Here is a 26,997-nt window from a genome sequence, read left to right on the forward strand (position 1 = left end):
CATAAATGCCTATACCCTTTGAGGCAACAAATCCATTCTATAGACATGTTTGCTCATGTTGAAATCACTCATGCACATACACATGCAATTATTTTTCTGTGGTAATTTTTGGAGTAGCCAAAAACTAGCAAAAGCTCAAAAAATAAAGAACTGTTTGACTAATTTATGGTAACTTATGGAAAACTATGTAGCCACTACAGAGAATGAAATGCACCTACACATGCCTACCCAGAAAGGTGCACAGGAGACATTGCATAGAGAAAAAGCACGTTGCAGAGTAATACATATGACATATCTGAAATGATCCCACTTGGTGAAATATAAAGAATTTGTGTTGTATTTCTACTTTCTTGTATGTTTTGAAAATTTCTGGAATAATTCCAAAGAAACTATTAGTATGAATGGGCTCTGCGGTGGGGAAAAGGGCTTTTTTCACCATATGCTCTTCTCTGCCATTTGAATTTTTGCCCTGAGCATTACTACTTTTATAGTAATTAAAAAGTAGTTATAACTAATTAAACTTAAAGGAGAGAGAAAGAGCAAGTGAGAGAGAGAGAGAGGCATGGCTGGAAGGGGAGGGAAATGAGGTCATTTAGGTAACTGCCTGCTGAAGACCATTCCAGCCCTGGCCGAGAAGCTTGGAGGGCTCTTGTGGGCTTTATCCTCAGTCATACAGGTTGCTTTGGTAAAGAAAAACTAAAATCTCTGTTTCGCTGAACTGGTGGCTTTCAAAATAAATTACTTGTTTAACAAAGGAAAAAACCACATCCATTAAACAAGGGGAGGACCCTTGGGCCTCCTGATTTTCCTTCCTGTGGGTTCATCCCACCCAACTGCACGTGCTGTGGACTGTGAGCATTGAGTCGCATGTGGTTCCAAGTAGAGTGTGAACAGGTGGTCTCCTTTGCATGGTACATGTGAGTGTGAATACCAGTGTGGACATATCCCATATTTTCAGGTCAGAGTTAGTAGAGACTGTCGGTGCATTAGGACAGACACAGTCTGTTTCCACAGAGCTATGTTATCACGGTCTGTATGTTGGGGTTCCAGGTCTGATGTACCAAGAGTTTTCATTAAGAGCATCGCGGAAATTCATAAGAGAATGTTGCAGAGGATGCCAGACTCCTATCCCCAGGAAGTCCTTCTAAGAAGGGAATACATTTTATTTTCTAGTTCACCATTTTTGACCAGCCAGTCCCCAAATGGGTTTGCTTGAGCAGCAAATTATGAAAACCGTAATCCATCCATTATCCAGGCATCCTTCCCTCTACCCATCCGTGGGTCCTTTCTTCTGTCCGCTCATCTATACAAACACCCATATGTCTACGCATCCCATGAATCTACTGGTCATCCATTCCATCAGTCCTTTCATTCAGCCATCCCATTTCATCACTGTAATCTCTGTCCAGCCAATCCTTCCATCCATCCATTCACCCTTCCACTTCTCCTTCCACTTAGTCATTCATTCCATCCATGCATCCTATCTAGCCCATCTATTTTTCCACTTTACCAGCTCAATCAACCAAATCCTTCCATCCTAGTCATCCATGGATTCATCCATCCTTCCATACACCCATCCATCTATTCATCCCTCCCAAACACCCACCAATCCTATCTAGCTATCCATGCCATCCACCTATCCATCCTTCCATCACCTATTATCCATCCATCCACCCATCGCATCCGTCCACCCATCCACTCAACAATTGCATCTCTTCATCCCACCCCATAGCCTGGACTTCGTTATGCCTCTGGAGGTGAAGATACTGGGGCAAGCAAGGTCTAACAACTTCACAAGAAAAAAAAGTGATTGAAACCCTGCTACTTTCCCCAAGGTCCACTAAGCTCTTTTCACCCAGGATGTATCTGAGCATTCTCAACAGCAAGTCTTTATCCAAACTCCAATTCCTCCTCCTCTTCCTTTCATGCACAGATTCTCCCACTGTTCTCTAACTGGTTGGGGCTTCTAGACGGCAACAGAGTAAAAACATCACACTCGAAATTCACCTGTAACCCCCAGTATCCATCCTGGGCCCAGGTAACCAGATGCTCCTTTCCCTCCTTCACTCCCCTCACTTTGACTCCTAGCCTGGACTGATGTCCCAGCCATGATGTCAGTGCCCCGGCCCAGTTTACACCGTCATCTGGCCTGGTCCAGCCTGGCTTAAAATCACTCACAATCCAGTGCCACTCAGCAAGTCATCAACTGAAAAATGTGCCTTCCATTCAGGAAGGGAAGCAACCTAACATCTAATAAACACCTACTACAATGCAGGGACTATGTTAGGTGCTATCTATTTGACACCTAATTTCATCTTCTATTTGACACCTAATTTCATTTCCACTGCAATTCTCTGAGTCAGGCAAAGAGGTACAGAGGAGAAACTGGGGCTCAGAGAGGTTAAGTAATTTGTCCAAAATCACACAGCTGCTAAGAGGCAGTACCAGAATTCAAACCCAGATCTGACTCCAAAGCTTTGGCTCTTTCCACTCCAACATGCTACCATTAAGAGGACAATTTCCAAGCTAACCTGGGGAGGACAAATCAGAACAATAGGCAAGAAAATGTTGCATTTTTCAGGTTTTCTAACCAAGAAAAACTGATCATGCAAATCATAAGTTACAGTATTTACTGAGTGTTAACTCAGTGTCAGGTGCTGGCTAAAGGCTTTCTATATATTATTTCATCTAAAAGAAAGTGAAGTAGCTTTGAGGATCCCTCTGGGGGTCCCCTCCACACACTATGATCGAACAGGTCCCAGATCAAGGTTTAAGGGTTTGGGGCATGTACGTTATACTTTGAGCTGCACAATTTCCTCCAGGGGAAGGACTTGAGCAGTAGATGTTTACCTTGATCACCAACTTATCGGTAAGGTAGAGACTCTCATGTCTTTGCAAATATGTAGCGGTTCAAGTCCTGCTACACCACTTACTTGCCATGTTACTGCGGCCAACTTAACTCTCCTCCCTCAGCCTCTATTTCCTCGATCTGTCAAATGTAGATAATAAGAGTACCCAGATCTACAGGATTGTCAAGAGATTTCAGCATACTTTTTGACGCAACGGTTTGTTTAACCTTTCTGTTATTGTTGGCTACCTTTTTTATTTCCATCTTTCCCCTGTATTATAAATATTGCTATACATCTTATACATAAATGGTTGACTGCATCTCTAGTTATTTCTTTAGGGTAAATTCTTTGAAACAGAATACTGAGTCCAAATATATGAATATTTTAAAGGCTGTTGATAATGTATTGCCAAGATGCTTTCCAGAAAGTTTGTATCCATTTACACCCTACAGGCAGTTTATGAAAGTGCCCACCACACTGCACCCTTGCCAGCAGACAGTACTTTATTCTGGAACAACTTTTGTATTTCTTCTTATATACACATTCATATATAACCTTGCACGAATGCATAAATATGATCTTCGCGCATACTGGGATTTTAGTGCCATTTTCCTTTTGACACTTGGCTTCCTCTTCCTCCCCACCTACTCTCACCTACTTACATGACCCGCTAATCAACACGCACTCCAGGTAACCTATATTTAAATCTAGTTTGCATCTTTCCTTAAGTTTATTCTTGCTCATATAACCACATACAAACTGCAATGGTTTGAATGTCTGTGACCTCCAAATCTGTGCTGAAATTTAATCCCCAATGTGATAGTATTGAGAGGCAGGGCCTTTAAGAGGTGATTGGATCATGAGGGCTCTGCCCCTTTGAATGGATTAATGGATTAATGGGCTATCATGGGAGGGGAACTGGTGGCTTTATAAGGAGAAGAAGAGAGACGTGAGCCAGCACACTCTGCCCCCTCACCAGGTGACGCCCTGCGCCACCTTGGAGCTCTGCAGAGAGTCCCCACAGGCAGGAAGGCTCTCACCAGCTGTGGCTCCTCGACCTGGGACTTTTCAGCCTCCCTAACTGTAAGAAATAAATTCCTTTTCTTTATAAATTACCCAGCTTCAGGTAATTTTGTTCTTCAGAGTTTTGCAGTAATTCCGTTACAAGCAGCAGAAATTTTGTGGTAATTGTGTTATAAGCTTCAGGAGTTTATGGTAATTCTGTTATAAGCAACAGAAAACAGACTAAGACACAGACGTAAACTTACATACCCACGTATACACATTTACATATACAGCAGGGGCTTGGCATTGTTTGTCTTTTAAAAATTGGATTGTATTGTACACATTTTTGAGCATCTTGCTTTTCTCAATAACCATGATGTTTCAATTAAATGAAGTAATGTTGGCAGAGTCCTTAGCGCCGCGACTGGAGCGCTGAGTACGTGTTATCTACCGTTGTTGTTGTTGCTGTTACAAATATGAAGAGAACTGGTGTCCCTGCGAACGCTGTGCAGTTCACGGCTAAGGTGGCTCCCTCAGCCCTCCCAGTCTTGTAGGGACGGGACGGGATAAGGCAATGTCACTAGAGTTGTGCGTGTCATTTCACCATCCCTAAGTCACTCGTCGAATTAACTAAGGACCTACTATTTGCCAGGGACTGTCCGTGGTCTAGAGATAGGATAATAAGCAAAGCCAGACAGAGTTCCCGCCCTCCTGAAGCTGGCAGTCCAGTGAGGGAGATGGATAATAATAAAACGAATGACTTTGATCGATATCTAATTATCAACTGAGATGAGCTATCCAAAGGCAAGAAACATAATTCTATCAGAAAGATCTAGCCTGGAGGGCCTAGGAGGGCTGCTCTGAGGAAGCAAAACTTGAGCCATGGTTATGGAAGTGAAAGGGGTGAGAATCCTCCAGACAGAGGACTCCGAAGGCCCAGCGGCTGGAGGGAGTGTGACCCTGCGTAGGGCGGGAGGAAGACCGCGGGCTGGGCACAGGCTCTGAGCAAGGGCGTGGCCCCTTGCAAGCCAGGGCCGAGTGAATGTCTAGAGAACACCTGCGGCCCTTCCAAGGGCGTAAAGACAAGTTTTCTCCCAATGCCTCGGATCTCACTGGATTCAGCAGGCCTGTCACCTTGGCAACCATGACGGAGTACCAGGCCAGGCCTAGGTAAGCGTGTCGTGTGCATCACCTCTCTGCATCGTGACGAAGACTTTGTGCATTAGGCACTACTATTTTCATTTTAGAGATGGAGAACCGAGGCCTAAAGAGGTGGCTAAGTCTCTTACACAGGCTAGTATGGAGCAGGGCCAGGAGTTAAGCCTATGTCTCTCTGAACCTCCAATCTGTGCTTCTGAGAACACAGAACAGAGAACAACACTGTTCTCTGAGGTCCTAAGCTACCTCCAGGAGTGACTTACAAGTTTTTCCTGCGCAGCTGGGATTTGAACCCAGCTGTGCTGGCTCCAGAGTCCAGGCTCATAATCAATTCCCAGTGAGTGACCACACGCTCGCCCTCCTCTACGACCTGCCCCTCCCCAAACTCACTCCCTGCAGCCCCAGCCACAACACACACCAGGAACACTCCAACCACACGGAACTTCTCATCTGCTCCAGTAAATATCGGGCCCTTTGCGACTTGGAGGCTCCGGGTAACCCTCTTCCAGGGGTAGCTTCTGGTCCTTTGTTCCCCTGAAAACTGCCTGCTTCACCTTTAAGCCCCACCTCAAACACCCCATACCAGACAGTATAACCCCACCCACACGTAGACACACACACACACACACACACGCACACACTGGAGCTGTTTGCTCCATCTTCTGGGTGCCCACGAGTATTGGTTCTCGCTCTACATCCACTGACTGAACACTCCCTGAATATTCACTGAGCCCCTACTCTGTGTAAGACACTACGCCAGGAGTTGGGCAAACCACAGACAGACCAGCCCCTCATGGGACCTACTTGAGGAGTCAGACAGTACATTTTTTCAAAAGCATACATAATATGTGGGTGGTCATTGGGGCTACGAAGGGACCGCAGGCAGAGTAAGGAAAGGACTGTGGATGAGGGAGCTGGGGAGGCCTCTCCAAGGCCGCGACATCAGAGCAAGAGTTGAGGAAAGCGACAGGCTTGGCCCAGAGGCAACCTGGGGGACGCCCAGCCCCAAATCTATTTAAGGGCACTAAGAGCATTCTGCCCCGTGTGTCTGAGGAATAGCAGGGAAGCCACTGGCCGGAGCAGAGTCAGTCGGGGCAGGTCGCAGGGGACATGGGGTCAGGAAGAAAGCCTGGGGGGAGAACATGGCCAGGACCCTGCCTTATTTCTGAATGGGAGCCACTTCTGTGCAGAGGAGTGAATGATCTGCCCAGTGATGTCCAGAGCTCTCCGGCTGCTGGGCTGGAGCGAAAATGGCAAGAAGCAAGAATGGAAGGAGGGGAAGCCAGGGAGGGGCCCCTGCAGGGTCCAGGCGAAAGCAGATGACGGACTCCATGGGGCTGTGGGGAGGATGTGAGGGGTGGGACCCCGGATCTATCTTGAAGGCAGAGCCAACAGGATTTGCTCATGGCTTGATGTGGGGAGAGGGGAAGAGAGAAACAGCAGCGTCGAGGATGGCTGCCAGGTTTCTGGGCGCCATGCTGTACAGCGACTGTTCCCACGTGTGCCCCCCCTCCAGGAATGCGAGCTGTGAGCTCCTCACGGCGGGGACAGGGTCTGTCCATCCTTGGAACACTGTCCAGGGCCAGGCCTGCGAAGGGCCACAAAGTGCGTGAGTCACGAAGTGTCCCTGAGCAGCTTCTCTGAGCCTTCCTTTTGCCATCGTGGCCTTCGGGAAAGAGCGAGGGGTCATCCTGTCCCAGCGGCCCTCTCCACCTCCAGATAAGTTCTCATCTTTCCACAGCTGATGACAGCGAGTGAACGGGTGCACAGCCAGAGACGAGGGATCTGCTCAATGGAATCAGACAACTTGTCCCTCGAGCCGAGGCCCAGAAGTGGCTCTTCTCTGCCCCCTCAGTCTCCTCGCAGGCGGTCACCTGGCCCCCCAGGAGAGGAAGTCCTGAAGTTCAGCTGCAAGCACCTTCCAAGCCCAGTGGCATCTGGCCTTTGCATAGGCCCTGGTGAGCCTGCCCCCATCTATGTTCAAGGCAGGAAAAAGGATTGTCCCCTTTATACAGATGAGAAAACTTAGGCCTGGAAAGTGGCAGGATCATGTGCAGGGTGTGATGTAAGATGAGCGGGGCTCCTTCTCTCCATTTTCTTGTGTGGAATTGCAGAGGAAGAAGTAAATAATGTTCTGCTCAGTAGCATGGGCTGTGGAGTCAGGCAGCCCTGGATGTAGCTCCAGCATTTACCAACCATGTGTGACCTTCTGCTATTACTGAACATTACTGAGCCTCAGTTTGCCCATCTGCAAAATGGGGATAATAATGCCAAGTATCTTATAGGCATGTTTTAAGGCTGATATTAGATGGTGTATATAAAATGCTTTGGCACGGAGGCTCATAGCAGGACCTTATACATGAAGACAACATTACAACTGCTATTAGTATAGAAATGGTTTGTGATTATGTCAGTGCTGGACTCCGTTAGGGCTCCTGTGTGTTGTGCTACAGTGAAAGCAGCTGTAAAAACACTATCAAGAGACTCTGCATTGGTGGTGATATGTGGTAGCGACAACCCCAGCTCCATCCCTTCCCTGCTGTGTGATCTTTGTGCAAGTCATCTCCCTCCATCAAACCTCAGTTTCTACGTCTATAAAATGGGAATAACTAAACTACCTACCTCAATGGGGTCTGGAGCCCATGGAGTATGAAAATGCATATGAAACATGTAGCACAGTGCCTGGGTACAGCGATGTGCTCAATGTAATCACAGCCAGGATGTGACAGGCACCCCACAGTCACCCCAGTGCATGCTCACCCCAGGGCAGCAGCCTCCCGGGCCAGTACCAACAACAGCTACCAGAGAAAGAAGCTGTGATTGACTCTTCTCTGTCTTTTCCAGACTAACTCCCGCCAAACCTCCAGGTCTCAGTTTACACAACACCTCCTTCAGGAAGTCATCCCTGATAGCCCCCACTGGCTTCCCGCCCTTCCCCTGTGCTCCCATAACCCCCATCCTAGTCCCAAGCTAAACTCTACTGTGATGCTCATCACACTGCATTAAGATTACCTGTTTAATTATCCATCCCCCTCCAGAGGTGATGTATTAGGAAGAATGAAAGCTTGGGTTGGGGGGACGGACAGCACGTGTGTCGTCAACTCTACATCCCAGAACCCTGCACGGTGCCTGGCACAAAGCAGGAGCTCAATAGAACTTGGTTAAATGGGTGCATGGGTGGTTGGATGCATGGAAGGCAGGCAAAAAGGAGGAAGGAAAAGGGAGGGAGGGAAGGAAGGAAAGAGAGGCGAGGACAGAAGGAAAAGGCTTGGCACGCTACTGCCTCGCGCTGGAAACTCCTCTGTCGTCTCCAGGCTACTCCACTCAACGCTGGCCCCTCATCTGCAAAGCAAACGTACGGTGCCCGGCCCTAATCTGACATCAGTTTCTATCAAGGAGTTAACCAAGGAGAATGAGGTCTGACGCCAGAGCTGATGCATTTTAAACAGTGGTCCCATTTCCTAATAATTCACCTGGTTGGAACACATTCTCCATTTACTCTTCCAGGGGACAAAAAAGGGAAAAGAAAAATGAACAATTTATTTTCTTATTTAAATATGTCACAGAGATAAGCGGGCCAGATGATCAATGTCTTAGTCAACATCTCCTCCCAGTCTGCTAACAGCTTCGAGAAACCTCCAAGGCTGGCTGGTATCTACAGCTGAGCCCAAGGTGGGTGGGGCTCCTACCATGCCTCCCCCTGCCCCAGCCACCCTCTGCTGCCGGCGGTGCTGACCTGCTCAGGTCCAGACCCACCGTGCAGTGTCAGGAGAGAACATTCTCGTCCTATACGTGTCTGCACGGAGGGGAGGGAACTCCTGCTCCACGCCCCAGAGGGCCAAGTGCCAGTGGCACATACAGTCCAGTCTCTCTCTAACACGTCACTTCCTCCTTATCCTGGAGGAGCGACTTGTCCAAATAGTGTCGGCGGAAGAACTTGGCACGCTTAGCTCAGTCCTAACTGCCTTCCACCTCCCTTAACTTACTCAGCAGGCTGGTGAATGGGTGGGCGAGTTTCTCCAGTTCGAGTGATGTATTAACAAGGCACTTCGGCCACATACCAAAAGCCACGTTCTCCAATCAGCTGTATTGGTAATAAAGCTGACATTTTGATCTCTCCATTGGACTCCTCTTGTGTTTTTCACTTACTTGGTCCCAAACTCGAGAGGAAGAAAAGCAGTGGGGGGAGGGGGGAGGTGAAGAGGAGAAACTGGACATGTATGGCATTCCCTGCCTGGGGTTCCCAGACCCCTGTGGGTCTTCAGAGCCAGTAATGAGAGTTTGTGAGCTATTTCCAATATTTCAAAGAGCCTAACAGAAACTGCATTTATCCACAATCAAAATGCACAGGCCAAATAAATGCCAAGTGTCTGCTTCGGGCTGGAACTATTCCCAATCAGTGAGGTCACGCTGCCCTTTGTCCATTCTGATTGGTGGGACTGAGCTGTGGCCCTCCGGGGACCCCGGTCTTGCCAATTAAGGGATGTCGGTTTCCCCAGCCCCTATGCTGACTGCATGAGAAACTTTAGCCCCTTGGCAAGGCTGCCTGCTGTTTTGAAAGAGGAAATTGAAATGAGGTGCATTTGGGGAATGAATGAGGGTAGCCTCAGTCTTAGACAAAGGGAATAAGAATGAGGTCCCAAGAAAATACCTTTTCCCAGGGCCAAAGAACAGAATCACCAGGGAAGGACAGTGGACAACTCACTGCTTCAGCTCAGACAATATATGGGGAATAAAGGAAGGGCGAGGCCACAAGAAGGTGGGAGCAGGGGCTGGGGCTCTGTAACAGGACAGCAGAAGGATAGAATGAAGGCCACGTCTCTGCTTGTGTGAGTGGCGCCTGCCTCACCTTTGCCCTCTCGCCGCCTGGAGGGGCAGATCTGAATGAAGCTGGGAACTCTAATGAAACTTGTCCCTGCCCCTTGGCCGAGTCTCCCCGTGTAATTACTGCAGGGTGGGTGGGATTTGGGGAGAGAGCTGGCTGTGCCAACAGACCTGAAAACATGGAAATAGACGTGGGAAAAGGAATCTATGCCCCTCTTAACAAATGCAGTCTGGTGGAAATAGTGCCTTGAAACACAAGATCCTTGGGAGGAACTCAGAGAATGGGAGAGCATCCTTCGCCATCACAAAGTTGGGTTGTTTTGAGGGAGGGAGGGAGAGGTGTTTAGGAGTCTTGCCCCCGACCCAGGGCAGTCTTGGCACACAGAGGAGAGGGGGACTTCCTTTCTGCCCATGCTAGGGAGGGCTCAGAAGGCACCAGACACCCCCTGTTCTACCTGAAACGGGTGGGTAGAGCAAGCCCGTCATTCGCATGCCAAGAGCTGCCCGGGAAAGTGGACGCTGGAGACCCAGCACCAGCCCTGACTCTGCAGTTGTTCTGAGTGTTCGATTCCCAAGATGTCGGTCCACAGTGGGAAGCCCCATTCAGCCCCAGGCCAACCCTTCAACATGATACACGGAAAGACCCGTGTTTCCCGGGGTATCGGGCACACGTCCAGCCATTAATGAGTGAATCCATACCTTCCCCTCCCTCTGACGACTGACTGTTCTTTGCCTTTTCCCCATCTACCCCAGCCCCAGAATGGAGGGCATGTTAGTGGCTTGTCAGTTTAAACACCTTCCAAGGCCCCTCTCACCCTAAGAGCTCAGACGCTTTGCCACTTCTTCAGAGGCTACCAATCTCTCCTTGACCCTTGTCTTGCCCCTCCCCTTCCACCCCAGAGAGTGAAGTCGCCCCTGCATCTGCCTGGCTGAAGCATGAACCGCCAAGCGGAGGAAGCCAGTTCAGACGTGGGAGTCCACGCCGTGGCTACTGCAGTTGCAGGAGTGCCGTGTTCCAACCACCCAAGAGAAAAGGGCTGAGTTCCAGGCCACCGGCCAAGATGCAGGAGAAGGTGTGAGAACCGTTTGGGAGGCAGAAGCCCCGAGATTTGGTTAGTGAAAGGGAGTGGATGGGCGTGGAATCCAAGGATCATTTCCCAGGTTTCTGGCTTAGGAAAATGCATAACTAGTGAAATAATTCATGGAGGTGGGGTGGCAATAATTCAAAGAGTTTGGGGAGCTAAAATTGCTGGGGGTGGGAGAGAGTCACATCAGTGACAGTGGGAAGGAAGAATTTAGTTTGTGGCACCCTGACCGTGGGTGGTGTGTGGGTCCACAGTTCAGGTGCAAAGTCTTGATTGAAGACCTAACTGTGGAGATAATCAGCACGTGGACAGTGGCACGAAAGCCATAGATAGGAAGGAATGAATGAATAAAAAGAGAAGGCCAAGGCCAAAGACCTGGAAGCACCAATATTAAAGCAAACTTTACGTGGGAAGGAGCGATGAGCAGTATCAGACGCTGAAGAGAGGAAGGCAAGGGGAAAGCACAGTCGGAAGGTCAGGAGCCGCTGTGGCCGGGCTGTGGAAGGTCTAGGAGCCAGGAGACACACTCGGATTTGGTAAATAGGAAGTCATGTGGTGCCCTGGGCTGGAGCACTTCCCCTGGAATGAGGAGAGTGGAAGCCAGATGACAGCCGCTAAGCAATGAATTGGCAGACACCGACTCGAGAAGCATGGCTGGGGAGGAAAGGAGAGAGACAGGGTGACAGCCAAAAGGGGGTGCAGAGTCAGGAAAGGGCTGGTTTTTAGTGTATTTTAAGATGCATGCAAAGCATGTGCATGGGGAAGGTCACAGAGGAGAGAGCAGGGTTAGAGAAATGGGCACAGGGACACCAACAATGGCAGTGATGTTCCTGGGCAACACAAGGCACAGCATCCTCAGCACTTCCCTGCACAAATTTGGCAGCAAGGTCCACGCAGCTGTTTCCTTTAGCGTCAACTTTTCTGTGAAGTAGGAAACAAGGTTGTTCAGTAGAGTGAGTGGGTGAAGCTGCCCCAGAAATGAGAATGGCCCCAGGATGGAGCGTGTGGTCCAGAGTGGTCAAGAGTCGGGGCAGGACACACCACGGACTGAGCTGAGGGAGAGGGGCCAACAAGGGCTGGAGAAAGAGGAGAGAGGTGTAGGGTTGCGTTGGATGGACTCCTAGCTTCAAAATCTGAGGCCCAGAGACATTGGGTGGGTTCAGATCCACAGCAGTCTACCCTCTTACCACCCTAAATGATCCTACTCTCTCCAGACTAATAGGCTCATTCTTGCTAAGGTGTTAATGACTAACATCTCCCATACTGTTTAATTTTAACAACGGCTTCCAAACCAAAGATTTCAGCAATAACCGAATCCTCCTGAAACACAGGCTGACACAGACCAGCTATCTCATTGCTCTGTATCAAAAATTTCCACCACCTCCTGGCCCAGCCTCTCAGCAATCCTTCACCCCATGAAATCTGCCATAATTTGGTGCAGCAACAGAAAACAGAAAGGAAAACCTCACTGTATCTTTGCTGCTCCAGAAAGCAGCCACCAGGGTGTTCAGGTTGATCTGACAGCCACTTGATGAGCATCCATTCATTTACTCATTCATTCACTCACAATATATTAATATATTGAGCATCTACCACACTGCAGGCACTGTCCTAGGCGCTGGGGACACAGCCGCAAACAAACCCTGCTTCGGTGGGGCGTAGACTCCATACGGGGGGCAGGAGAGCTGCGTGCTCTGAGCCAGGCACTCTGCAAGCATGGACCTTTACAAGCGTGACTTCCAGGTCAGGACTTTTGCTCCATTTTGTGAATGTGACAACTGAGGCCAAGAATGAACTAGAGCCAGAATTGGCCCTGGGCTGGCCTTACTCCAAACTTGTGCTCAGAGAATGCATCACCTAGTGCTGCTCAGACTCTCGCGGAGACAGGATCACCTGGGAGCTTGTTAAAATACAGATCCAGCAGGTGGGGGATGGAGTCTGAGAGGCTACTTTTCTAAGAAGCTTCCTGGCAAGGCCTTGGACCTCACATTAAAAATGAAGGGCCTCATGTTTCCTAAACTCATCTGATCATGAAACCTTTTTCCCCACCAGGGCATTTATCCAATAGTCCCTACCTCACTTCCTGAAACCCAAGGAATGAAGGAAACCCAAAGAATGGCTGAATAAACGAATTAATGCTGTCCCTGGCCCTTCCAGTGTCCCTGTACTTCCTACCTTAGCTCCCCTATTTGCACGACTGGCCATTTGCCTCAGTTTCCCTGCTGAGCCCCTTGGATCCACCAGGGACTGCAGACTCTCTAAATGCCCCTCCACTGGGTCCTTCTACCCTGCCGGCTCCCTCCCCTGGGGGCTGGAACCTGGCCTCCTGGGCCCCACCTCTGGAGCTTCCTCACCCCCAGGCAGCCCTCTATCCTAAAATGCCAGCTGGCCCCCACCAACAGACCCAAAGAAAATGGCGTTTTGGCACCTTGTGTCTGCTCTTCGTAGAATATTAAAGCTAGAATAATGGGAATTAGTACACCAAAAAAGTTGAGGATAAGACTCCCCTGGGTGTCCTGACTTCTCACCTAACAAATCCCAGGCTGGAGGAAAGACTTAGTGATTCCGGAGCTGGGAGCTGTCAGGCCAGCCCTCACTGACAGGCCTTTTGTGAAGTGCGTTAAGCAGTTTAGGAACGCTAATGCGGCCTCCCAGGCTAGTGCTTTCCCAGTCTCCTCTGGGGGGCTTCCTAATCTCATCCACACAAATTTGGTCACCCTGGAGACCACCTCTGGGCTGCCGCCATCTCTGGGAACAGGTCCTGGTGCCACCCAGCAGTGTCCTGGTCAATTATTAAAGGAGGGGTGGGCGGAGGGAAATAAGGAGGTGTGGGCCGACAGGTGCAGGCAGAGCCTTGGCTCTAAAGCCACCCAGGACCCAAGCTCTTCTTCTGGTCATTCTTGGGTGGGGGTAAAGCCACCCAGGATCTAAGCTCTTCTTCTGATCATTCTTGGATGGGGGTAAAACCGGGGCCATCAGCAAGTGAGCAGGAAGAACTCATCAAAGATACAGATTCCCACACCTTGCTCCTAGACACTGATTCAGAAGATCAGGAGAGGGCCTGGGAATCTACATTTTTAACTGAGAAAATTGCACATTCATTAAGCCTATGGGCTCTAGAACCAAACTAGGTTTAAAGCCAGGCTCTCCCCCTCCCTAGCTGTGTGGTCCTGGGCAAGCAACTTAATCTCCTTAAGCCTCAGTTTCCTCAACTGCAAAATGACCAAATTCTTGGGATCAAGGTTTAAGAGAGGAATGTGCAGCTCTCACGCAGCACAGGGCCTGAGCGTTCAGTAAGGGGCAGCTCCCATGAGGAAGATGATGATGATGATGATGATGATGACGGAGCAGGGAATGCAGCTTGCGGGTTTAAGCCTTTGCCCAGGTCCCTCCCTCTGCCTCAGACATTCTTCCCCCATATCTGTCCCCTCCCCCAAGGCCTGCTGGCACCTTCTGAATGAAGCCATGAAGCCTTCCCTGTCATCCCCAACCCTGTCCTCGTCCTCTGTTTGCTTAGAGCTCCCCAGGCCTTTGGCAGCTTATAATTGTCCTTGGAGGAAGGAACTTGGTTTGAAATGGCATTTGGATCCATGATCCCAGCCTAGGGCTGCTGCACTAGGTACTCCATGAATGTTCAAAAGAACCAGCCTACTGGTCCTGAGCAGATGGAGCAGTCAGACCCCTAAAAACCCTCCTTGTTAGCAGAGCTGCTGGGGCGAAGCCTGGCTAAAGGGAAGGCCATGGGTGGGTGGGGCCTGGCTGGGCTGAGGGTGGAGGCCACAAGGTCAAAGATCAGGAAGAGGCCCTGACTGTTGGTGAGGCTGGGGGTGGAAGGAGGACCCTACAATGAGGATGAGGAGTCCTGGTGTCCCTGGGGAAGAGGAGGGCCCCAGAAGGAAGGGAAGAGGGAGGTAAGTGGAGGGAGAGGGAAGGAGAGAGGCAGAAGGACCGCGATGGTGACAGGCACACACGCTTGGACAAGGGAGAATGCAGCAGGTCTCCCCACCAACAGCATCAAGCGACCTGCTGAGTCAGCCCCAAGCAGATAGATTTTCTATTTTCATTTTCTTTCTTGATGAAAGTTTTGTGATGTTCTCACAGGATGAACAGAACTGTGATTTACGATCCACGATTTACAGAGTGGGTTTCACGTACTTCTGACAGTTCTAGCAGCTGTCTACTCGCCCTGGGAGGAAGGGGCACAGGGTAGAGAACGCGTGGAAGGAAAAAGATCCCCTCACCCCTTCCTTGCCGACCTCTTCCCGGTGGGGCTCCAAGTGCCCACGGAGACCTGCCTTCCCCAGGGGCGCCCTCCCTGCCCTCACCGTCCCCCATCCTGTGCCTTTGGAGACCAGTGGCTGCAGACCAAGCCGATCGGGCCACTCCCCTGCTCCAATCCCTCCAGCCTCCTTGCGGCTCTTGTCAGTTGGCAGCCTTCCTCCAAACCCGGGCACGCCTTGCTCCCACTCAACCAAGAGCCCACGCGATGAGCCTCCCCTATCCTAAGACGTTCCCTATTCGCCCTCTTCATCTGCTCACTCCTGCTGACCCTGCAGATCTCAGCTCCCTTCGAGCTTTCTCCCTGACCCCTGCAGTCTGGAGAGTTGCCACTCTTCTTTTGTTTTAAATTGTGATAAAATACACATAACATAAAATTTACCATCTTAATCATGTTGAAGTGTATAGTTTAGTGGCCTTAAGTACATTCGCATTGCTGTGCTGCCATCATCACCACCCATCCACAGAACTCACCTTGCAAGACTGAAAGTCGGAGACCATCAAACACTGAACGCCCCATCTCCCCTCCCCCAGCCCCCGGCAACCACCATTCTACTCTCTGTCTCTATGAATTTGCCTACTCTAAACATCTCACACAAGTGGAATCATGCAGCATTCGCCCTGTTGTGTCTGGCTTCTTCTTTTCACTTAGCATAATGTCCTCGAGGTTCGTCCGTGCTGTAGCACGTTCAGAATTTCTGTTCTTTTTAAAGCTGAGAGATAGTCCATGTTAGGACTCAGCATACTTTGTTTATCCATTCATCCGTCCACGGAGACCACGGGTTGCTTCCGCCATTTGGCTACTGTGAATAATGTTGCCATGAACATGAGTGCAGTTGTCCCTCTATGTACCCTCACCACTGGAACCTGCCTATGTCCCAGCGCATCTGAGAGCTCTGGAACAGCAACAAACGCCTGCTGAAGGGCCGAGTAATCCCTCACATCCTCTGGCTGGAGCACCCATCCATTAATTAATACGTACTTTAACGGGGGCCTTTAAGAAACACAGAGCCTTCAACCAAAAGAAAGACTTCCTGTGGAATACGGAGTCCAGGGTAGAGAGGAAGGCTCTGGGACTCCTCAAAGCCCTCCACGCAGAGAGCCAGCCCTGCAAAAAATTGGACCCAGGTGGGCCTTAGACCCCATCCTGCCCCCCAGCTCATCAGCATCCTCATGTCTCGACTTTCGCCTCCCCCAAAACACTGATGGATCTGACCACATCTAAACAAAGCATTTCTGTCCAGAGAAAGATGCCATAAACAAAACAGACAGATGAAAGATTGGAAGAAGTCATTCGTGAACTCTAAAACTATCGAAGGGTGCCATCTGGACTATAAACGGAACTTCTTCAAATCAATCAAAAATTTTTTTTTAATTTAAGATAGGAAATCCAATTTAAAAATGGGCAAAGAATATAAATAGACAATTCACAAAAAGAGAAGCTGAAACAGCTAACAAGCATATAAAAGATATTTAAATTTACTAGTAATCAGAGAAATGCAAATTAACACAATGAGATGGTACTTTACACTCAGAAGAATGACAGAAGTAGAAAGGTGGCTAATATTAGGTGTAGGGGAGGATGTGGGAAGACAAAAATGCTCGGCAACCTTAGAGGAATTGTGACCTGGCACGGCCACTGGAAAACACTCTGGCAGATTACAGAAAATTAACATATTAACTCGGGGATCCCAATCCCCCATTTGTATCACCCAAAGTGATTCTCACACAGGGGTCCCAAGAGAGCATGTACAAGATGTCTTTCAGAACGTCGTGTGTGCCAGGGGGGAGCTGCACACGGGCCAGGGGTCTACCCCCAGGGGAAGAGATACATAGAATGTGAGGAATGCTAACTCCTAATGCAATGCAGCAGTTAGAAACCGCACACTGCACACACACAAGGAGCATGGCTAGATCTTTAAAATACGCTGTTGAGTAAATAAAGTAAGAAACCAGAAGAAATTTACAGTTCAGTATCGCATACAGAAATTAAAAACACATATACACACAAACAACTCTACATATTTTATAAGGATCCATGCAGATTTCAAGACATACCACATACAGCAGAATGGGCACCTACTGGGAGCACAACGGCAGCCTTGGGATCAGGGATGAAGGGAGGAAAAAGTTTTAAATGAAATGAGAGGAATCTTGCACAGACTGAGGATCGCAAAGTGCTATGGGCTGAGAGTAGGATCAATTCAGTGTTACCCCCCCGCCCCGAGGTGGGGGAAGGAGCAGGAAACAAAACACATCAACTGTGCCTTCCATGTGATTTGGGGAAACTATCCCTGTAACATTATCCTCTTTCCACACTTCTTAGAACAAAATGTCATAGAAGACGGGAGTCCTAGTGGTCCGAGTGCAGGGAATTCGCTAGAGTCAAAGGCCTCATTCCGATCTTGTGTCCTGGATGGGGGTGTTAGTTAGTGAGAGGGCGGCCCAGGCAGGCACCTCTCCCACACTCAACTCACGGCGCTGCTGCCCGAGGGTGGGCGTGTGGGGAGAAGGCCGCGGCTAGCGTGTCTGATGGGCTCTGGATGGAGATGGCTGTTTCCTCCTGTTCGAGTTCTCGGGAGCAGTCACGCAGGCCACCGGAGGGTGAGAATGGACCAGGGTCCAGAAACTAGGCAAGCCCTCCCTCTTTCACCCACCCCCCTGAGCCCTGATGCATAGCCATCATGAGCTCCCCATCCCTGCAAACCCAAGTCAATCAATCTGACCCGCTGGGAAGGATCTCCCACTGGATGGGCCTTAGACTAGTAACCTTTTTAGTCCTATTCTAACATCTCTGGCTCCTTTTTGTTGTGTTGATTAAACAGCTTCCAAGTCCATCATTGCATAGACAAAATGTGTATTATTCTTCCCATTTTACAAGTGAGAAAATGGAGGCCCAGGAAGATGAAATGATTTGCTTTTGATCACATAGGTTGCTAGGGGCATGACGAAGGCTGGAAGACTGGCTTCCGGCTCCTAGGCCAAACAAGGCCTTCCTCCCAGTGGAGGATCTGCCATAGGTCAGCCCTTCTAGGACTGCACATATGACAGGGACCAGGAGGGCAGGTCCACACAGGTCCCTGGCAGGAGGGAATGCCATCATCGAGGTGGCTGTTTTCATGCTAGGAATATTTTAGCATGGATTGAAAAGAAACCATCCAGCTGTCACCTCTTTCTTATTGCCAATTCCACACTTCAGCACCGAGCCACACTCCATCTCCAAGCCTCTCTCCATCCCTGACCCCAGCTCCTGAAAGAGCGATGGAGGAAGCCAAGAGGGTTGCAGGCAGGAAGTGAGACTCAGGCTGGTGTGGGGGAAGGGCGGGATCAGGCAGCAACCTGAAGACAAAGCTCCAGGGGCCTCAGTGGACTCTACCACACTTGCTCATCTCAGAAAGGGCCATCAATCATTCTGCACAAAATGCCTGCACGTTCTCTGATAATACACTTGTATCTCAAATTTCAAAGTCTCTGCTTTTTCCCTTTAAAGTTACAACCATCACACTTGCTTACTTTCAATCAATAAATAGATAGAGGTACTTAATAAGAGAATTTATTCTGTTTTCTATTTGAAAACCTAGAAGATGGACACATAAGTTTTTTGAGGTTTCTGGATTATAATTGCACTTAATTGAGTATAAATTAGACATTGGCAGGGAGGAAGGCTACTTGTGCTGCAAAATGAGCCCTTATTTTCTGCTCTAGACCACACAGGAGATTCTCAAAGAAATTTCTAAGAGCGATTGGGCACTCTCAGTAATTGAACTATACATACATAATTTTTAGCATCACAAAACTTTCTTATAATGATGATTTTCAGGGGCAGGACTGACATCCCCAGAAAGACCAATTCAGTTTAAAATTTTCCAACAATACAGAAACAAATAGGTAGGAAGTAACAGGCGGTTTCCAGTGGGGAGATCCCCCAACAGAGGAGGGCCCTGGAGGTGAACCCCTGCTCCACCCTGGGCAGCCACCACACTGGCTCTACGGTAGGCACAACACCTTTGTCTGATGTTGGACTTGACGTGAGCAGCCCTGGTGCTCCTGGCTTCTGCCAGGCATATTTCTTGAATAGGGTTCCTGGTGGTGGCCACACGGGACTCCCACCTTCTCCCTGGAGAAGGACTCCCTACAGAAGGGGAGTGGAGCCTACAGCATTTTTTGTCCCATTTCAGGGACCAAAGGTGATGAAGACTTTTTATCTGCTGGAAATATGACAGTTCAGGCAAGAAAGAAACTGACCAAAGTTCAAGGAGTCCTGGGGAGGAAGATAAAGATGCTACAAGAACGTGAAGCAGGATAAGCTACTCCTGGTGCGTTCCCTCCTTGCGCATTTCCTCCGTTCGGTTGGCTATAAAACCCCACCTCATCTCCGGGTCTCACATTCCAACTCGCCCCACCCAAACCGCCCAGCACACCCTGATGCACTCCCATCTCATGCCATCCCACCACGCCTCACCTCCACCCCGTTTCCCAACTGTCCCACCCACCCCATCCTGTCCCATCCCAACCTATTCTGACACATTCCCACCCCACCTCACCCCCTCCCAGTCAACCCGCTGAATACTCATATCCCGGCTCTCAAGCCCATCCCCGGCCACCATATCTGACTCAATCCTGTCCCATCCCATCCACCACCTATCCCCTCCCTCTGCCCCATCCCAATGCACCCCAACCTACTCTTGATCCTGCCCCAACTCACTCCTTCCTACTTGATCTTAGGCCATCTCAAATTATCCTACTTCTCCAATCCCACCCCGTCAATTCCGTTCCATCCCTTCCCCTCTCACCCCCTGCGTGGCCACAGTTGTCATTTGTGAATGCATACCGGGTCATGACCGTCTTTCAAGTCACATTAAGCTCCCTGGGAAAGCCAAAGGGTCTTACCTTCCCCCAAAGCTCTAAGAACAAAGTGTGCAATTGGGTGAGAGAGGAGAAAATGAGATACAGAGTCTCTTCTTCAAAGGAGGAGTATGAAAAGACAGCAGTCCTGTGGGTTGAGCTTTCAAGAGTCCAGGGAAAAAATAAATAAGAATTTCCTTTGTTTCTCTTAACTTACAAGAGTAAGGAAAGAGCTCTAAGAACCACACCATCATTTTCTAGTTGAGAAACTCCCACATTGCAGAGCCCACTCTTTGTTCTCTGTGGGTCCAAGGGAGAACCAAGCTCTACTTAAAGCTAGTGAGCCCTGAGGCAGAGGATCTGTGAGGATGAAGACTCTGCAATAATCCTCCATTTGCAGGTTCACCCAGATGTGCCCCTGTGGTTGGGGAAACTCACAATCTTGCATCAGGCAGAGAGGGGTTGGGAGACCATATCCCACCCAAGGAGAGAACCCTGGGAGGGCGGTGCAGTGGCATCCTCCAATCTCTAGGGGGTCCTGGAGGGTCCTCCCTCTTCACCCCCACAGAAGAGGACAGCTGACCTGGGTTGACCCGCTGGGTGAGTTGACTAGGTTCTAAGGCATGTACTGTGATTTGCTTTTCTTAATTCTAAGTGGTTGGTGCAGAAAGCAAGTAGACTGTAGTTGTAACAGTAATAATAGCATCTAATACATATTGAATGCTAACAATAGACCCAGCAATGGGACAAGTGCTTTCCATAAATAAAGACAATGAGCCCTAGAGTCAGGTAACCCTGCAGTTCAATCCTGCCTCCTTTACCTACCTGCTCTATAACCTAGGCCAAATTATTTAGTTTCTGAGCCTCTGTCTCTTCAAATATGATATTACAGTGAGAAGTGAACAGTCATGTCTATAAAGCATTTAACCAGCACTCAGTAAAGGAGAGCTACCATGATTGTGCAGATGGGCTGGGGCTGCCACCCACTTGTTGCCCCTTCACCCATTCCTACCCTCCCAGCTCCCACCTGCCTTGGGAGTGTCCAAGAGGGTGGTCCAAGGGCAAGGGCACCCTGGGCTCCAGAGACCTGCCTCTGATCCTCTCCCCAGGTGTTAATCAAGTGTCTACTATGTGCTGTGAGCTGGGCTACTCTGGTGCAGAAAGCAAGTAGACTGTAGTTGTAACAGTAATAATAGCATCTAATACATATTGAATGCTAACAATGGACCCAGCACTGCGACAAGTGCTTTCCATAAATAAAGACAATGAGCCCTAGAGTCAGGTATCCCTGCAGTTCAATCCTGCCTCCTTTACTTACCTGCTCTATAACCTAGGCCAAATTATTTAGGTTGCCTGAGCTCACAGTCCTTTAGGGAAGAAAGACCATCTCCACCTCATTGAGCAAGAAATTCCAGTATGTCCTGATGAGTTTTACAACAGAGGAAACATGGGGAGTCATGAGAGCCCAGCAGAGTTCCATCTAGATGGGTGTTTGGGGCTAGAAGCCAAGGATGACTTTGCGGCCACCCCCAGGAGCTTGTGGTGGAGATGGATGGCCAACAGCCGCTTGAGGATTGGAAGTGTGGGGCACTGGCAGCACCGCATAGCGTAACTGATGGGAACAGCCCAGCGGACGAGCAAGGCCGAGGACGGCAGCCTGGGCAGAAGCTTCCAGGGGCACAGCACCAGCTGGGTCCCTAGGAAATTGACCAGCAGTGTGGTTAGGAGTAAAGGATTTGGAGTCAGGCAGCCCTGGATCCACACTCTGGCTTAGCCATTTACTTCTTATGTGGATAAGTTATGTGTCCTCTCTGAACCTGTTTCTTGATCTATAAAATGGGGATAATGGCACTGCCAACCTCACTGGGCTGCTGGGAGAATTGAATTAATACATGCAAGTGCTTGAAACGGTGCCAGTGAGGACTCAGTGAACATTAGGTATTGCTGTGGCTCCCCTGGGTGCCCAGAACAGCTTTCTGAGCATTAGGTGGGGGAGGACACGGTGAAGGCACACAGACCTCCTGGCTGGTTCCTTTGTCCTTAGTGCTCCTGTTTCAGCTCCAGCTTCCATTTAATAGGCACATTAGATGAGGTAGGTGTGGCACCAGGCCCATTGTATCTCTGGTTTCTAAACCTTCCCAAAATGCAGGAATTACTTGTCCCTTTTGCAGGTTAGGAACCTGAACCTGAGAGGTGTGAAGATCAACTAGGTCTTCAACAAGGCTCTGCTGAGCCATCAGATTCCCTTAATCCTGCTGGTTTGATGATGATGGTGAAACAGGCAGGTCAAGCACATGAGTGCTGCTGAAGCCACCTGCTGGGCTATTCTGCACAAGCTCACACCTTGCAGTGTCCAAGACACCACAGCCTGGCCCTCCAGTCCCTAGTGCATGATTCTGGTCTCACCTTCAACAAAGCTACACACTCACCAGCCCTAGATATGGTCAGTGCTCTCTGCTGTAGTCAGCTTATTGTTTTAAAAAACCATAAACCCACAGCTCAATTGCAAATGGAAATTCAAATCCATACACACATTGGTGACTGAGCAGTTAAATGTCTCTCTTTGGCGTGGGGTTGCGGGGAGCGTTGTGTGCCAAGGGCTTGTTCTTGCATTGGTTCTAGAATTTAGGGAGTTGTCTCACCAATCTGTGCCGCTTAGCTGTGGGGGAAAAGCAACTGGGGATCAGGTGTCTCTGTCCTGGCCTCCTGGACTCCTACAACTCCTGATTTAGCCTTATCAGTCCCTGGAAAACTATTCAAGAAGAAAAATGTAAAAATCAACTGATAGAACAGCCATACATCAAACCCCAATTCTATGCCAGGTCCTGAGCTAGGTGCTGGAGATACCAAGAGAAATAAGCACTGCCCTTGCCTTCAGGAAGCCCACAGTTTCATATGTCAGGCAGACAGACAAATGCTTTTAATATAATTCAATTTGTACCATAATAGAATACTGGGTACAGTCAGTGCTCTAGCCCACAAGAGGCCGACTAAAAGCAAACACTCAGGCAAAGCATGCAAAGCAGGGGAAAATTAAAAAAATAATAATTTAGTATTTGATTTTGTTTAAAGTCATTAAGTAGTTGGCATGCGAAAAATCAGAACTTTGTTGGAATTCCTTATAGTTTAATATTGCTTTCATTTTTAATTAGTTATCAAGTGGGTGGGAGGTATTATAGCCTTTTCAATGCTTGGGGCTTCTTAATCCAGGGAAAAGTAGCTAGGTTTGAGAATAATTGAAGGTATAAAACTGACAGAACTTGTTGGCCATATGATAAAAAAGGAGTTGAGGATGATCCTAAGGTTTCTGAGCTCAATAACTGGAAGGCTACAGGTACCACTGGCCCACACAGGGAATACTGGAGGCTTAGGAGAGATGCTAATGAGTTTGCTTTGGAAGGGAAACACCTAGGTGAAAATGTCCACAAGTCAGGTGGATATATGGGCTGTCTGGACCCAGAGTTTCTGTGGACTAGGAAGCCAATAGACATACATCAGGGGAGACATCTTGGCAGGAGAATCTGTCTGGAAGCTTTAGAGTGTGGTAGGGGAAGGGATGAACACGGATAAACTCACCCAGGGAGGGAAGAAAGGGAATGGGGAACAGTACACAGAATGGAATGTAGCAGGCACCATACTCCAGGGAGGGGAATGAGTGTTGGTATTAGAGACTGAGAAGGAACACACAAGAGGTAGGAGAGAAATCAGAAAAGCATAGTGTCCCCAAAGCCCAAGGAAGAGAAATTTTACAAGGAGTGACCCAAAGTGTCCAAAGCCACAGAGAGGTAAAGGAAGGACAGAGAAAGTACAGTGGATCTGGCAATTAGGTAGGATGGTCATTGGCTAGGAGGCTAGAGTGTTCCAGTGGAGTGCTGGGGACAGAAGCTGGACTGCAGGGAGTGACTGGTAGTAGAGAAATGAACTGAAGACCCCTTTGGAGAGAGTATGCTGTGACACACAGAGACAGCGTGGTGGCTCAAAGAAGCCAGCAGGGCCTACATAGGCCTGGGGGCAATGTGTTATTAGACCGGAGGGAAAGGATGGATAGAGGGAGAGCAGGTAACCCTGGGAGCCCCTAAGGCGGCTGGGGGGTGGGTGTTCAGGGAGGGGGCAGGACACAGGCTGAAGGTGTGGAAGGAAGAGGGCAAAGGCAGATGAGAGGCTCCCCCTTTTCCAAATCCTTTTATTCGTTTCATCCAAGTGATCACTGACCCAAAGGAGAGAGCCAGTTCAGTCCTGAGCGTCTTTTAAAGTCCACAGTGTGATGCGAACACAAAATGAATGTGCTTCCCCCTCTAATGTGCCAAATCCTGCCCATCTTCCCTCACCAAGTCCATTTCCTAATCATTGCCGCCTGCAAGGCCAAACAGCCCACCTAAATGCCGGAAAGGTCTGAAAAGAAACGCACTGTGAGCACGGAGCAGGGCCTGCCAGGGAGCAGCTACTCCCTCCCAGACCTTTCACACAGCGCCCCCGCCCCCAACTTCTCTACTGACCAAAGCCTGCAGCGCGAACGGAGCAGGATTCCAGCACCACTGAGCAGGGCGCACGCACAGGGGAGTCGGCCTTTTCCTCTCCCCAGGGGGAGGACATGGCCAAGGGGCAGGACAAATCTAGCCAGAAAAATAATCCACTCGGATTCAGAGTGATTCTCCAGCCAGCTAAGCCAGACTGGGGGCCTCACCTGGACAATCATCCAAGAGGCCTGACAGCCAGCAGCAGCGGTCCTCCCACCGCCCATGTGGCAAGTCTGGGTGACCAGCGGCGTCCGGAATGGACAGCCTCCCAGTGGGTGTGGGTGTGCGCCAGGCCAGAGCTACCAGGCCCGCGCGCCGCGGGCGCCCCTCTCTGGGTGTCAGTGGCTATGACTCTTAGCAGAACCTAAGAAAGTCTGGTCAAGTAGGGATGTGAGAGCCAGAGCTGGCTCAAGGCGCCCTCCCTGACCTCGAACTCCAACATTTCGCGGCTGAGGGGTGGGCGACACGGTCTGCGGAAACGGGCTCACAAGATGCTGGAGACCAGAGTGGACCAGAGAGCTCAACACTCACGGGCCTGCCAGGGGAGGGCCGCACTTTCCAAGAAGGGGCACTGGGGTGGCTGAGGCCAAGCCTTCAGAGGTTCAGTAGGTGGCTAAAAAACAAAAAAGCCAAAACAAATCATAACAACAACAACAAAAAAACCCACGGCCGCAGGCTGGAAGTGCCCTGGGTCCAGGCCTGGGCAGCAGGTGTTTCGGGTTTTCTCCCCCAGTGGGTGTCAGCTTTTGGGCTAAATAAAAATGCGTCCCTGTTTGGACCCGTCCCCACCCGGGCACACGGAACTTTCTAGGTTGTTGCTAGGGCTAGTGCCGTGGGTACAGTGGGAGGGGACCAGTCGAGGCCAGCGGTCTCCACTGGGCACGGGGTTCCCTCGAAGGTTCGCGTGCCTCCCTCGTAGGCTGCAAGCTACAGCCAGACACCGGCGAAGTTGCGGGACTGTCAGCACCCGCCAGGTCTGCCCCCTCCCGGACTCGGTCGTCGGCAGCAGGTCCCGCGGCCGGCGCCGCCGCCGCCGCAGCCGCAGCCCGGGCGCTCGCTCGGCTGCAGCAGGGCGCGGGAAAGGGCACTTTGGCGCGGAGTGAGAACCAAGGGAAATGTGGCGGCGCGGAGCCTAGCAGCGACACTCCCTCCTCCGTCCCCGGGTACAACCCCTGTCCCCTCCTCTCCGTCGCTCAACATCCTCCAGCCCCCACCTGAGCCCTCCTGCAAAGAATGCGCGGGACCCCCATCCTGGGCGCGCTCCCACCTGAACCCCCCCTCCCAGTTCCGAGAGCCGAGAGAGGGGGGTATTTGGGGAGAAGGACGGTGGCCGCAGTCTCCGGGCGGCTCCGGCGGGGGCAAGGGCTTCACTGGGAGAAAATGGGCGGGGGCAGGGAAGGGCAGACCTTGCAGACGCGCAAATGGGGAGGGGGCGCGCCGTTCCTCTCTAGCCCCCAGGACTAGCGTGCCTAGCAGAATCGGGAGCCTAGGGAGTAGGGCTCCGGGAAAGTTTATCCGGAAAAAGCCTGGCACCTTGGGGGCTAGGAGGCTGGAGAAACTGAAGCCACAGTCCAGGTGCCCCGCAATCCCGGGAGAGGATATCTGTCTCCCAGGCCCCCACACCGGCGGGATCCGGCCAAGTTGCGGCTGGGGTTGGAGGTAGCAATGAGGGTGTGGGTGGAGGTGAGGACGTGGCTGAGGGTGGGGTGGAAGACAGAGGCAAGGATGAGGAGGGTGGGGGGTTCAGGCGGGGATGGGGCGGGGGAAGGGACTGCGAGCCGGTCGAGGAAGGGTGGGCTCGGGGCTCGGGTGGGGCGCGCGGCGGCCGCCGGCTTCCCGGCGCGGCCGGACTTACCCGCGGCGGCCGAGGCGCTGAGCAGCCCCCAGCCCAGAAGCAGCAGCAGCGGCGGCGGCGTTGGCGGCGGCGGGCGGCCCCAGCGGCTCCCCACGCCCGGCACGAGCGCCGAAATCCCGGCTCCGCCGCGAGCCCTGCCCGCGGGGCAGCCGCAGCGCCCCTGCTCCCGTCCCCGCGAGCGCGGCATGGCGCGGCCGGCAGCGCCGAGGGAGAGGCTCCGCTCGCCGCTGAGGAGAAAGGAGGTCAGGAGAGCTCTGGAGCTTTTTTCTGCTCGGAAAAAATCCCGGTACGCGGGAGCCCTGAGCTTCTGCGGCTGGAATGAACCAAGTGTCCGCCCGGCCGGGGAGAGGCGCGCTGCGCTCTCGGAAATGACTCGCTCCAATCCCGCTTCGCGGGGTTCGCGCCGGGGGGCGGGGGGGTGAATTATCCCCGGATTAATCACTCCGGAGCCGCTTCTCCGCCGCTGCAAATGCTGGGGGAGGCGCAGGCAAGGAAAAAATATTGGGGGGTGGGGGTTCCTCTTCAGCGCCACCTCCGCCTCCAGATAAACCACAAATTACATCTAAAGGGTTGTTTATTCC

At 50.8% G+C, this 26,997-nt stretch overlaps 1 protein-coding gene across 1 annotated transcript in view; it reads right to left on the minus strand.

The window, feature by feature from the left end:
- The window catches only part of CSMD2 (CUB and Sushi multiple domains 2), a 587,354-nt gene extending 560,751 nt beyond the window's left edge, over nucleotides 1–26,603 (minus strand). Inside the window, exon 1 of the mRNA XM_012642214.1 lies at nucleotides 26,417–26,603. Coding sequence (XP_012497668.1) covers nucleotides 26,417–26,603 — 187 coding nt within the window. The remainder of the gene's footprint in view (nucleotides 1–26,416) is intronic.
- Between the last annotated feature and the right edge of the window lie 394 nt (nucleotides 26,604–26,997).

Source organism: Propithecus coquereli, unplaced genomic scaffold, assembly GCF_000956105.1.
Source record: "Propithecus coquereli isolate 6110/MARCELLA unplaced genomic scaffold, Pcoq_1.0 Scaffold178, whole genome shotgun sequence".
Classification (NCBI taxonomy): Eukaryota; Metazoa; Chordata; class Mammalia; order Primates; family Indriidae; genus Propithecus; species Propithecus coquereli.